Genomic DNA, 13,513 nt, shown 5'->3' on the forward strand with positions numbered 1-13,513 from the left:
CTCTGTCCTAGACTCACTGGCAGGGAGAAAGCCAGGTGTGGTTTTGGTTCCTCCCAGAGGAGGCAAAATGATTGAAGTCACACAGTGCAAAGCCCTCCCAAATGAGGCTTTGAACTTAGATGTACCTACAAGATTCCTAACACGTGGGCTGAAATAACTGCCCTGACTACCTGTTTCTATGTTAAATGCTGACTTTCACAATCCCACATGGCTTGGGGTCACAGCAATTCTCTTATGAACTTCCTTGGACAGCAGGATCTTTAGAAAGGGCCAACTCTGAGCCAAGGAGAAGGGCCCTTTGTGGGAGCAGCAATCCAGCTAGGGAAAAGCTTTGGCCTATTCATACTCCCTGCTGGATTTTGAGAAATGAGGTTAAGACTTTCTTACTCTGTCAGGCTTATGAAGAATAAGTTATCGATCTTATGCTGTTCTTATAGGCATCTTTTAGGATGGACAGTTCAAATTCACTACTTCAATGGAGGGTGTGGGGCACTGTACAACTGCTATGGATTTAGCCACCTGGTGGATGTTGGATGGTGACACACCGTACAAATATATGTAAACAGACAAAACACTTGCGTTCTTTCCTGTACAACATTTGGCTGCCCTGGTTGAAAGATAAGGCACCACTGTCGTACATCCCTTTTATGCTAATCTGTTTCCACTCCCAAGTAATACTCAGCAATTCCTTGGCATTTCTTGAAATTTTCTGCACATTTATTTTAGTATTTAAAATCACAAATATTTCTGTCCAACCAAGCAGTTCCTGACTCAGAAGATGATGCAGTCCCTGGCAAACCACCAGCGGTGCCAGCTGAAGCTACCCAGGAGCCTCGGCACCAGCGAAGGGTGGATTGGATGCCAACTTCTCCGTGGATCTCGATGCCCCAAAATCAGCTCAAGTAACAATATCCTTGCAGGGACTGACTGGACAGCCAGCAGAGCTTAGAGACTGGTTCCCTCCACGTGCTGAATCCCTGGCCCATCCAAGCCGGGAGGCCACCAACTTCCAGGTCTCAGTAGCTCCACAGCCTGCCTTCTCATGAGACCCCTTTCAAGTCCAGCCGGGACACGATCCCTTTGTGTCTCATGATTGCCCCTCTGCTTGATCCTGTGGCCCTGGGGTCTGAGTGGACGAAGGCCCGCTTCCGCTCCCCAAATCCAAGGCTGATCCTGCTGTGCAGAATTTCTCTCGTATACAAAACCCCGGTTTAAAAAACAAAAGCCCACCATCTTTTACCCACACCCGAGCCTCCTTCAAGTGGCCCGAGGGCCATCGTCATGGCAACCTTCCTCCCACCGGCTGACAAGGTCTTTGGGCACCGAGTTGTCCGAGTGGACGCCGGAGCCGCGGCACAGAAGTCTCTCCAGGGCGCCCCCTGTGGCCGGCTGCTCGTTGAGGAGCAGCGCTTGCCGCACCAAGGCCGACATTTCCTCGGGCCGGTCACCAGCCCAATCCGGTGCCACAGGGGCTTCCTGACAGCAGCCGGCCGGGACAGTGCTAGGACCAGGGAACAGCTCTTGGACTCCGCTACTGTGGGCCCTGCACTTAAGGCGAAGCTTGTGAGGGAGAGCTGCTGTCCGGACATCGGGGTGGGCATCCAGCGGCCCCGGATAGGGAACAGGCGAGCCGCCCCAGCTGCGCTCTTCCCCGCTCTCCTCGCTGCTGTAGCCCTCAAAGGGGGATTGGGGCTCCTGAGCCTTCCTCATGTGCTCCACTTGGGGCAGATCCCCCTCCAAATAACCGCTGGGCGTACTGTAGCTGGGGGGCTTTGTGCAGTACCCTGGGTGGGGGGGCAGCTCCTCCCGCTGGCTGTGGCCTTCCTGCTCCATGCAGGGACTTTTGGGGGCCTCGCCAGCACCGCGTCCTCCTGCCCGCTCCTCAAGCAAAGGCTGGGGGGCTGCCACTGCAGTAAAGCCATTGGCGCTGAAGAGGATGACCCCGCGAGGAACCGGGGTCTTGGGCTCCGGGTGGCGCTGCGGGGGAGCCTCGCCGTAGGCTCGGCTGACCGCCTGGGCCTCCCCCAGCGTCTGCGGCATGGGGCTGTCCCGAGACGAGCCGTCCGACATGTCCGAGAGGGAGCCCCGGGATGAATACTTGGCCGCGGACACACTGCCGCTGTCCCGACTCGACTGCTCCGTCTCGGAGGAGTCCTCCGAGTGATGCGCCCGGGACAAAGAGCTGCCAGAGTACATGCTGCCGTCGCTGCTCTCGTAGAAGTGGGCCATGGCGTTGGCGCTGGCGGCGCTCAGCTGCTGGCTCTTCTCCATGAAGGCCGCCGTGCTGATGAGGCCGAAGCGCAGCTTGAGCTGCAGGAGCTCTGTCTTGAGCCGCACGTTCTCCTCGTTCAGCGCCATCACCCTGTTCTCCAGGACCAAGTCATTGAAACGCCGCTTCTCCCGCGAGCGCTTGGCGGCCTCGTTGTTCTTCCGGCGCTTTTCCCAGTAGCTGGCGTCCTTCTTCTCGTCAGAGATAAATTCCCGCTTCCGTCGGCAGTTGGCACTCGGCTTGCCCTTCAGCGCCCGGGCTCGCTGCATCATGCCGTCCTGGTGGAATCCGGGGAAGCTCCCTGCCGAACACAGCGTGGGCGAGTTGAGACTCTCCATGGCGTCGCCGGCGGAGGTCTGGCAATCCCTCGGCACAAACGTTCAAGTGCTCGTTGCCTGCCTGCCCTTTGGACGTTTACCCTCCAATTGCTGAAGCTGGAAAGGGCACTTCTTGCCGAACCCTACGCCCAACGCTGTTGTCAAACTGTACTGCCAAAGGCGCTACTTACAATATAGCCTTGAGCTGTCCTCCAGCTGCAACAGTCAAACGGGCTCCGAGTTCCCACCGGTGCAAAGGGAACTGTCCAGCACAAGGAGAGCATCTTCCAGGACACCCAGAGAAGCAGGAATTCTTTCGGCTGGAGGCCCAGGCAATCGAAGACTTTCTGGTCACTCTTTGCTATCCGGAAGATGATTCACTGCAAGACCTGCGGGGCTTTGAATCCAGACACCGGCCGACGGCAGGAGCAGAGATGTTACCGGCTGGCAGGCGCAGTGGGAAATGAAGGAATCAGTGGCAACCGCTGCGTCAGGCCCAGAAGGGAGTGAAACGCCTAAGGAGGAAGGACACAAAAGGAGGGTGTTACATCTCTGCCCAGTGCTGTCACACACCTCAGGCTCCATTTACATAATCCAGCAGGTTCAGGCAGCAGTGCCACAGCCCCTGGCAGACAAGGGCCACACCCCACATTCCAGTTCCCTCCAGAAATATGAGTGCTTGCACACAGTGGGTGGGGTCACACATGCATGGGGGTCACTCCCTTCGGGGAGCCCCCAAACATCCCCTCCCAAAAAAGGATTTCATGCACATACATACACAAGTTCTGCTTGCTGGTCAACGCACACTGTGTACCATATCCCCACCTACTTGAAGCATGCGACCCAAACCAGTCTTCTGCTACATGGGCCTCCGGCAGCACCGCACATTGCAACGACTTATGGACATAGAAGGGGCGCATGGCACATATAAAAGGCACACGCCAAGCTAAGGAAGGGGAGCTGAATGCACACTATTTGCAGCACAGAGGGGGGCCTTAAAGCAAGGAAATGGTTGCAACCTGGATTTAGGGTATAGTTAAAGCCATGGTTTCCCCAGTAGTGATGTATGGAAGTGGACCATAAAGAAGGCTGATCGCCAACGAATTGATGCTTTTGAATTCTGGTGCTGGAGGAGACTCTTGAGAGTCCCATGGACTGCAAGAAGATCAAACCTATCCATTCTTAAGGAAATCAGCCCTGGGTGCTCACTGGAAGGACAGATCGTGAAGCTGAGGCTCCAATACTTTGGCCACCTCATGAGAAGAGAAGACTCCCTGGAAAAGACCCTGATGTTGGGAAAGATGGAGGGCACAAGGAGAAGGGGACGACAGAGGACGAGATGGTTGGACAGGGGATGTATTCCATTTACTCCAGTGCCGTCTCCAAACATGTCCATGCACAGCTGCCTGTTATTTCGCAAACCTTGAGAAGAGCTTTCTCTTTCCCCTCTCACAGGAAAACTAATCCCATTTCTCTCTCTCTCGCACAACCTCATCCAGGCTCTGTCTGCAGGGCTTACGGTATTTGTGTGTGAGATGAACGGTGCCAGGTTGGGAATACGGTCTGCGAAACCTATGGATCCGAGGTAAGCATTTGCCTGGTCCTGTTCTGACTACCGAGGAATCAGGCCACCAGGCAAAGGAGGTTGTATAAGGAAAAGCGATGCTGCCACTCCTCCTGGACACCATGACACATACAGAGGAATGCTCCAGCTCCCCTCCCCTGAGAAAGCCAGGGCCATGTGTACGTAGTGGCACGCTCCCCCATGGCGGTGGCGCTCCCCCCCCTTCCCTTCTTTCCCTTTGCATGTGATCTACGCGCATCAGGCACAAGCAGCAGGAATATAGGTCAGTAAACACTGAATATTTATCAAGCCAAGCAGTCAAAACAGGTCTGATGATTATGGATTGCACAACAGCTCCAGAAAGAGAGCACAGGCACAGCGCCAACAACCTACTGGCCTAGAAACTGTTTCTGCACAAAGAAACAATAGAGGCAGGGAGGCAGGGGGAGATATTACGTGGAGCTGCAGCAGGAGGAGGCTGCAAACAACTAGGGCATTGTCCAGGGCAGCCTTCAATGTGACTGGCATGTTGCTGTGCCATTTGCCCACAGCTGGGGCTGGGGAGAATATCCCACCAGGGCACACACCCCAGACGTGGTTTGCTCATTTGGCTGCTGCTCTGGGCTTCTTTAACGAAGCACAACTTTTTTTTCTGACACGAATAATTTTTTATAGAGGAAGCAATGGGAGCACCATCGCTTAGGCAGGGCGCTGTGTAAACATTCTTCTTTTTCTTTTAAGGAAAAAGCTTTATTTGTTTCATATGAACAGACTGGAAGGAACTAGAATTCACTGGCCAAATCATGGGGGGGGGGGGGGAGAGAGAAACATTAAGTGGGGGTGTTTCATATTTCATAAAAGCAATTTGTGCTAAAAAGAGTATTTTAAAAAAAGCAGATCTCTATTATTCTCCCCCTCCCTTCAAAAATAAATGGAAAATATGACACAATCCAAAGCCGCAAGATCCCTTGACGATCAGATATGAAACTCTGCTATGCATCTCGTCACCAAATCTTACCACCCTAACTGCGGACCAAATGAGTGTCAGTGTGCCTTGTTGCTAATGGTACTGCAGGCACTATATACCTGCCAATTAAAATGTGGTGGGGGTTTTTGGGGGGCGTTATTAGGTTGTTGTTTTTATTTTGATTATGTATTTTTTGGTTTTATATTTTGATTTGATTCGGTGAACCGCCCTGAGACCTCCAGGTATAGGGTGGTATATAAATTCTATTATTATTATTATTATTATTATTATTATTATTATTATTATCAGACCCCTGCCTGAAACACAGGAGGGCCTTTGCAAGACAGTGCAGACAACGGTCTGACTTTGTATAAGGTAGCTTCCTATGTGACTATATAAATTAGGACGTGTTCACTTAAATGATGGGAGTTTGGAGCCAGGGTTTTCAGATGTTATTTTGTCTGTTTTCATCCCAGCTGGTTGGCGCAATAACTGTACCTGGCTGGCTGAGCTGGCTTTCCCCCTCCTCCCTCCCCATCCCTTTTTCCTTGTGTGCCATGTCTTTTGGAATATAAACCTGAGGCCAGGGGCTGTCTTGCTACTGATTGTAGTTAAGTCACTCTAGGGGCCTTTTCAGCTGAAAGAACAGGTCAAAAATGCTTTAAACAAACAAACACTATCCAGCTGAAAGGATGTGAATGCTAATGTGCAGCTGGTAGAGTATGATTCTCTTAATCTCAGGGTTATGGGTTCGAACCTCACGTTGTGCAAAAGGATTCCTGCAGAGGGTTCGACTAGATGACCCTTGGAGTCCATTCCAACTCTACATTTCTGTTTTGTGCTGAAATCTGTTGAGCTTCCTGCACTACTTTCTTCACCCTAGTTGCTCCTGGGCCACATCTTCTCCTTCAACTCTTTCCTTGACCCATGCATTTATTTCTCATTCTGGGTCAAGTCAAGAAAATAATTTTCCAGCTAAACAGCCCAAACCCCACACCCTGACCCGCCTATGGGCTCCGGCCTCATGTCTTGGTGGCACGTGGAGCTGCCAGCAGGATGGGCTGGGTGTGTGCAACCAGGATGCAGCGAGCTGGGGCATGAACAGAGGCATGACCTACTTCCCAGTCTGCGTCACCTCCCTGGGGCAGCGAGGCTTACAGCCTGCAAAGGAGGTCATATCCCAGGATGGATACACAGCCAGAGCCCTTGACTTATGGCGAGATGTGCTGGAATACTTCTGGAGTAAAACCAAATAAAACTTTTAAATGCAGATTCATTTGACACGGATAAAAAGTAGAAGATCAGAAACAAACAAGCAAATTAACTCGAAAGTGCATCTGAGCATGGGCAGAGTGCTTTGCCACTCACAAATAGCCAAAGTCATGTCACACGTATCTGAGGCTAGAGAGAAATGGCTTCCAGCTTACTAAAAGTTGCAACCTTCAGATAAGAGGTTGAGCCTTAAGGAACTGAGATGGTCCAGCTCAGAGGGAAAGAGGGTGCTTGCAATGAAAAATATTCTGGATCAGAACAGGAGAAGTAAAGGGCTCTTGTTTCTCCTCTACTAGACGACAAAACGCACAACGTGAAGAGAAGGAGCAGTAATCAATGCAGACACACAAGTAAGCAAGTTTGCACACCACTTAGAACGCAGCCTCCCAAATTCAGTGTTACAGGATTCAATTTCAGTGAAAGTGTGGATAAGATTTACAGAACGTTACGTTGCCAAATTTAAGGGAAGGGGATGCCAAATCTTAGTGATCCACAGGAGCTGAGGCCTTTCAGAATATATGACGGTCTGACTGTCTTTCCTGGATGAGTCCTAGTTGTTCACAAGTTTCCTGGAACACATGTTAAACTAGCCAGCCTGCAGTTTGCCAGAACCCCCATCCCTTTTTTTAAAAAAAAAAATTGGTATTGCTTTGGTCTCTTTCCAATCCTAAAACGTGGAGGCTGGTATTATGGACAAGTTACCGTATTTTTCGCCCCATAGGACGCACTTTTTCCCCTCCAAAAATGAAGGGGAAATGTGTGTGCGTCCTATGGGGCGAATGCAGGCTTCGCGGACCTCTCCGCAAGCAGCGGGAGCCAGCGCTGGGCTCCCACGGCTTGCAGAGAGCTGCCTGTTTGGGGGCTGGGGTCGGGGGAAGCTCGGGCTTCCCCCGCCCCAGCCCCGCGCCTGGGGGGGGAAATAATTTTTTCCCCTTTATTTCCCCCCCAAAAAACTAGGTGCGCCTTATGGGACGGTGCGTCCTATAGGGCGAAAAATACGGTACCTATTTTTGGTGGAAGACCAGCAATTTCATATTTGGGTTCCTGGGGAACTCTCAGATGGATGCCATCCGGGCCCGGTGATTTACTCGTTGTTCATGTCAATTAAGGCCTAGAATTAATTACTTAATGGCCTTTTGCCACCACTTTATGCCTTCCTGAGAAGGCTGGTTCAGGAGCAATTATCTGCCCTTCATCTTCCACCGTGAAGCTTATCCTCAGTTAGCAGATACAAAGAGGGGGAATTGTAAGCAGAGGGACTGGGAAGCTGCTCTGACAGCTGCTGTCAGTCACCAACTTCCTCACCGCCCTGCCTGTAAGAGCAGCACAACACAACACAAATTCAGCAGCTTAGGTTTTCCTACTTCATCTCCATAAAACAGGACAAGCCGGGGCAGGAGCAACATTCCCCATTCTTGTCTTCAGTCATAGATTTCCCGAGTAACTTTGGACTGCCCGTGGCAGATAACCCTTCCCAAGTCTTCTTCCTTAGGTGACTGATATTGTTTGCTCTGCAGGTTCCTCCCTTTGCTTAGCCCTGTGACTAGCAGCTTCCAAAATGAGATCCCCTCCTCTCTGCTCCCTCCCTGCAGGGCTTCCCACAACCGCTTAATGATGTAACATTACATGACAGTGTCTGCTTTCCAAGCAGGAATGTTCTGTTCCTCTCCGGGTTGGAGATGAGCCACTGTAATTCTTCTTCCTCCTCCCCTTTCCCTTCCTCATCACTAGGCAATATTCTGCATAATCAAATCTCTAAACACACATGCTAGGATTGCCACTCCACCCCCCCACCGAGGCATTATGTAAGCAGCACGGCAGGCAGAAATTTAGCAGCCATACCTTAAAATACAGCGATAGGGGGAACTGTACCTGTTGATGTTTTGCCCACCTGGCAGTGTGTTAAACGCACAGAGGCAAAGGCGGCAATCACACAATATGGGGCTACGGGGACGGTGCAGTGGGGTGGGGGAGATGACGATGTTGTAAAGCAGAAAATCTCACTATTTAACATCAACAAGGGAAGGGGGTGTCAGGAAAAGATCAAGCCACGGGTTTCACTTTTGGCCGGTGGAGGGAGAGCTCTGGGGTCTTAGCTAGGTAAAGGTAAAGGGACCCCTGACCATTAGGTCCAGTTGTGGCCGACTCTGGGGTTGCGGCGCTCATCTCGCTTTATTGGCCGAGGGAGCCGGCATACAGCTTCCGGGTCATGTGGCCAGCATGACTAAGCCGCTTCTGGCAAACCAGAGCAGCACACAGAAACGCTGTTTACCTTCCCGCCGGAGCGGTACCTATTTATCTACTTGCACTTTGATGTGCTTTCGAACTGCTAGGTTGGCAGGAGCTGGGACCGAGCAACGGGAGCTCACCCAATCGCGGGGATTCGAACCGCCGACCTTCTGATCGGCAAGTCCTAGGCTCTGTGGTTTAACCCACAGATCCATTAGCTAGCCTGACACATAGAAATAAAGCAGGTGGAAAAACAGGCTAAAGAGTAAGCTTGTGAAGAAGGTTGTCCTTAGGGTTGCCATATTTAAAAAAGTGAAAGTCTGGGCACAAAAGTTGCTGAGCTTTTTTTTGGCCAAAGTTGTTGATCTCAACAAAAAAGAGACATGGGCTGCCATGCATCCAGATTTTCATGGATATTTCAGCGATTTTCGCTCCTCAGATGCTGAATACTGGCTATGTCCAGAAAATTCCGGAAGTATGGCAACCCTAGTGGCACTCCTAGGCCAAGATTAATTTCCACCCCAGACACCAAACGGATCAAGTACTGAGCATGGCCTGGAGAGCATGGATTCACACTGGCCTCCAGGCGTTGAGTGGCCTTCATCAGATCATGGTGAGTTAGAACAGGACATACACACACACCACACAAACATCACTCTGGGCCTCTGAAAGGTGCAATGCAAATATGATTAACAAATAAAGGTAGTGGTTAGGGCTAAGTAGGTCAAGACACGCTTTGAGGTTCCCTACAGCGGAACCCCAAAGGGGAAGAGACTGTCACAAGAGGTGGCTCGCTCAGCAGCAGGTGCACCCTGCAAATGGCCGCAGAGTCAGACACAAGCCGCCCCAGCAGCAACCAGGCCTTGCCCAACTGGGGCTCTCCTGAAGTGATGGGCCACAACTGCCACCAGCTCCAGCCCGTGCAGGAGAAGGTGTGGGTTGCCCAATAAGCAGGGGGCAAATAAAGGCAGCCTGGACAAGCTTCTGAGCTTTTTAAAATGAGTTTTGCTCTGTAAACATTCGCAGGCAAAGCTCTGTCCACACCAGGCAGTGATTTATCACTTACTGGTGTCTGGAGCTCAAGCTGCTGTTAGATGTACAGAAGCAGGGGCCAGTGAAACAGCAACTCTTCCTACGGGCAACCTCAAGAGCTAAGCTCTGCTCTGTGGCTGACTGGCCAGCAACCTCTCCGATTTCACAACTGACTTTGCCATCCCCACCTCCCTCCGGACGCCTCCCCCTTGCTGCTCTGAATGCGAGTGTTTGGCCTGCTGAGCCTCCTCAAGGGTGCAGAAAGGCTTTCTAAAGCAAAGATTGCTCAACTCTGGGGCGAGGCTTTGCATGTGGCAGCAAGCAAGCCATTCCGTGCTACACAACAGCACGTACGTACACTCTCTCTCTCTCTTGCTTAGACTTTGTCCAGAGTTTCCATTGCTAAGGAACATACTGATCTCCTCCCAGGAGCCTAAGCTCTTGGCCACGACTGGGGTTACAAGTTTTGCATAGCTGTTGAAATGACTCAGGATGCCTGTAATTGCGTTTGGCTCTGGAAACCAACCGATGCCTTGATGTTTAGGGCACGGGGGGGGGGGGGCAGCACAGGGTGTGGTAAAGGAGGATGGGAGCAGGAATGCTTTGCTCCGAGTCTGAGTTCTGGGAGGGGAGTGGTGACTAGTGGTCAGAGACGGGAAACAAGAGACTGAAGAAGTCTGTTCAGTGCTCAGTGTGTTGCAGGGAGATGGGTAAATCTAGTGGTTTGACAGCCCAAATACCTCTCCGATTCCTTTGTCAATCCCTCAAAGCACAAGAAAGGAAGCAAATATATCCTGCAAATGCAACATACACAACTGATGCTGTTTGCACTGTGACTCCACCCAGAGAATCAGAGGTTCCACTCAGCAGCCCTGAGCGCTTCTTACCAACTCTAACTAGCCAGCCAACTCCACCCAGGTTATGTGATCAAGGTTTCACTTGACCTGGATTAGAAAGCCCTCGGCAGGACAGTGGCAGACGCAGGTTGCCAAGACCTCAGTCAAGTCCTACTCACAGAGTGATCTCAGGCCAGATGCGCACTCGGCCTACCTTACAAGTTGGTTGTGGTGGGGGTGTCCTGAGCGCTTTGGAGGGACACCACAAATATTGCCATGCTCAAAATTATTGCATTGCTGGGAATGGAATTAGATGATCTGCTGGGTCCCTCCCAACTCTACAATTCTGTGTTTCTATGAAATCAGGATGGCTATGGGCTTTTTATAAACTTTCAGTGCATGCTTTAAAAGAAAGGAGGGGGTGATAAGCTACAGCAGTGAAGGTTAGCATGGATCTAGGTGGTAGCTATTAATTAGGATGGGGTAAATAGGGTGATTTTGTCACAGATTCCTATCCACAAACTCCCATCTCAAACCCTTAAATATATTTATCCATTTGTACTTGTGAATGCACATGAACACACATCTGCAGGCGGTGTGTTTATCTTTGTGTGGGAAGAGGATTGCAAGTGCATTCTTAATAGTAATTTGCTGTACTTTAAGATCAGCTGACCCTCTCAGCCTGGCAGAGCAAAGATCACAATCAGAGAAATACTGTCCATTACACAATCAGTGCTTCTAATGCAACGTGTGAGCTTTTGAGTTACACACAACTCTTCCTGTGACTGGATAGTTAAGAAAGTGTTTTAAAAGGAAATAATACTTCTACTTGTGGAGAAGATGAACAGAAACATATTCTTCCCTCTTTTTGAAAGGAAGGGAAATCACCATCTAGACTAAGCAACATGTTGTGTAACTCAAAAGCTGATACGCTGCCTTTTGAACACTATTTAGTCCTGAATATGAGTCTGAGCTAGGCAAGATGTATAGCAGGGATGGAAACTCAGCATCCCTCCAGGATGTTAGAGGTTTACTTGAGTTACGTACTTTCAACAATCCTCCAGGATACTGCATTTCCCCAGTACAGAATCTAGATTTACCTTGATGCAGAAATTTAATTTTAGCAGAGTATACTGTACATAGACGACAAAGAAGAGCCCTGTGTGGTTTTCTCTCTTTAACTAAAATCCCTGGAGTCCACTTTTGTATTTTTAAGTTTAGAAAGCATGAGAGCATGCTCAATATCACCTTGCAGTTAAGCCATAAGTGATCTGTGTTATGAGATAAGGAGCGCACTTCTAGATCACCTAGTTCCTTATTCTTGGCAAGAATCTCTGTAACAAGCACAAGCTGCTGTCCCATCATTTGGCCAGGGGGTCAGTCAACCAACCTTCTTTCTGCCCAACCCCTGCAGAACAGAGGGTGCAAGGTTTTGTTTGTGTGGGTATGGAGTTGTGCAAGTGGCAAGTTTAAATACTGGAGGGGGGGTTCGGGAGAGAAATTGACTGTGCTGCGTTAACCAGTCGCCAGATTACACACTTCCTTACCCACATTCCTGTGGTCAGGTAGAGGACTTCATTTGGAGAGAGAAAGAGAGCGCGCTAGCTTGTTTGGAAGTGACTCTCTTCAGCTAGACACGCCTTACCCAGCTTCTTCCCTCCCACTTTCACGCGGGTGCCATGCATTGCTCTATGCTTCCTCAACAGTGTGGCACAGCGACCCTGCACATGCTCAGAGGCACTCCGCTATATTCTGAGGCGGGAAGCTCAGCTGCAAACAAACCCGTGCAAGTTTAACCCGTGTGCATCAGAATGCCCAAATTATTTTACTGGAACAGCAGCAACAAGCAAAAACACACCACGACGTCTTCCCGGCTCTGGTGATAAACCGATCTTCTCCCGAAAGCAAGCTTTCCCCAATCTCATTTCTTTCATGTCAAAGGGTTCTTGGCTGCCTCGCACAGACACACAAAGCCCTCACGCCCTTCCCCACCCCCCCAAAAAGTAGGTCAGGCTGGGCAGGAGTGGAGGCCCACTCGCAGGCTTGCTAGTGTTGTTCCGCGCGCGAGCCGGGGCGCGCGTGTGCGCACAGACCCGCCGGGAGAGTTGCGCGCAAGCGGATCTTCCCCGCGCCAACCCCCGGCCCCGCGCGCGGCTCCACTTCACACCAAGAACGCGAGTGGCTGTGCAGGAGAACTTCTCCGGCTGCATTGTGCGTCCCCGCGAGCTTTTGCTTTGCTTTGCTTTGAGCAGGGAGCGGGCGGGCTGCTGGGCACATACGCACAAAAACGCAGCCCCCAAAACAAAGCTGCACATGCTCGCTGCACGCAAGACACCGTTCCCACAAACAAAGCGCGCACGCACATGCACCCGCCGCGACTCTCTCTCTCTCTCTCTCTCTCTCTCTCTCTCTCTCTCTCTCTCTGCCCGGCGAGCAGAGACCCAGGAGCCGCCGCCGCCGCCCTGGCCGGGGGAGGGGCGGGAACTCCGCGCCCCGGATCCCGCAATCGCAGACGCGCCCCGAGCCCCGGTACCTCTTTGGGAAGAAGCGGCCGCGTCCAGGGATCCGTCGCGCTCCTCTCGCCCCGCCAAGCGCCTGCCTCCTCGCCCAGCGCCGCCGCCGCCGCCCTCCTTCCTTCGCCCGGCGAATGTGTGTTAGTAGGTCAGCCGGTTGCATAAGCGCTGCTCTGAGCGCCTCCTCCGTCACGCTCCCGGAGTCGCCGCACAAAACAAAACGGGGGAAGGGAAGGCAGGGAGGAAGGGAAGCGGGGCGGGGGCAGCCAGCCAGCCAGCGAGAGAGAGAGCGAGAGAGGCTGGGCCGGAGCCCGACGAGCAGAGCCACGCGGGAGGCGCCGGCGCCGCGGCGGGGGGCGGAAGGGCCGGACGGAGCCCGCCCGCGGGCGGCCCTCGCGGAAGATGCGCAGCCGGGTGGTCGAAGGCGGGCGCAGCCCCATCGGCGCGCGTGCGAACGAGAGAAAGAATAAAGGGCCGCCTTGGGTTGAGGATTTTCCCATTCAAAACCGCCCCG

At 51.9% G+C, this 13,513-nt stretch overlaps 1 protein-coding gene across 2 annotated transcripts; it reads right to left on the minus strand.

The window, feature by feature from the left end:
- Positions 1–695: 695 nt before the first annotated feature.
- Positions 696–13,260, minus strand: LOC308466628 (uncharacterized protein). Of its 2 annotated transcripts, none has more exons than XM_080987522.1 (2): positions 13,020–13,260; positions 696–3,101 (listed from the first exon to the last, which is right to left on the minus strand). In XM_080987522.1, the coding sequence occupies exon 2, from the start codon at positions 2,605–2,607 to the stop codon at positions 1,258–1,260; it is 1,350 nt and encodes a 449-aa protein (XP_080843648.1). In that variant the 5' UTR covers positions 2,608–3,101; positions 13,020–13,260; the 3' UTR covers positions 696–1,257. The 2 variants fall into 2 exon arrangements, with proteins under 2 accessions (XP_080843648.1, XP_080843649.1); XM_080987523.1 differs by lacking the exon at positions 13,020–13,260 and adding an exon at positions 9,685–9,817.
- Between the last annotated feature and the right edge of the window lie 253 nt (positions 13,261–13,513).

The sequence above is a fragment of the Podarcis pityusensis genome (assembly GCF_964106645.2).
Source record: "Podarcis pityusensis genome assembly, chromosome: 17".
NCBI lineage: Eukaryota > Metazoa > Chordata > Lepidosauria > Squamata > Lacertidae > Podarcis > Podarcis pityusensis.

Excerpts from the sequence above, each read along its gene's own strand:
- LOC308466628 (XM_080987522.1), bottom strand. The coding sequence starts at position 2,607 with ATGGAGAGTCTCAACTCGCCCACGCTGTGTTCGGCAGGGAGCTTCCCC.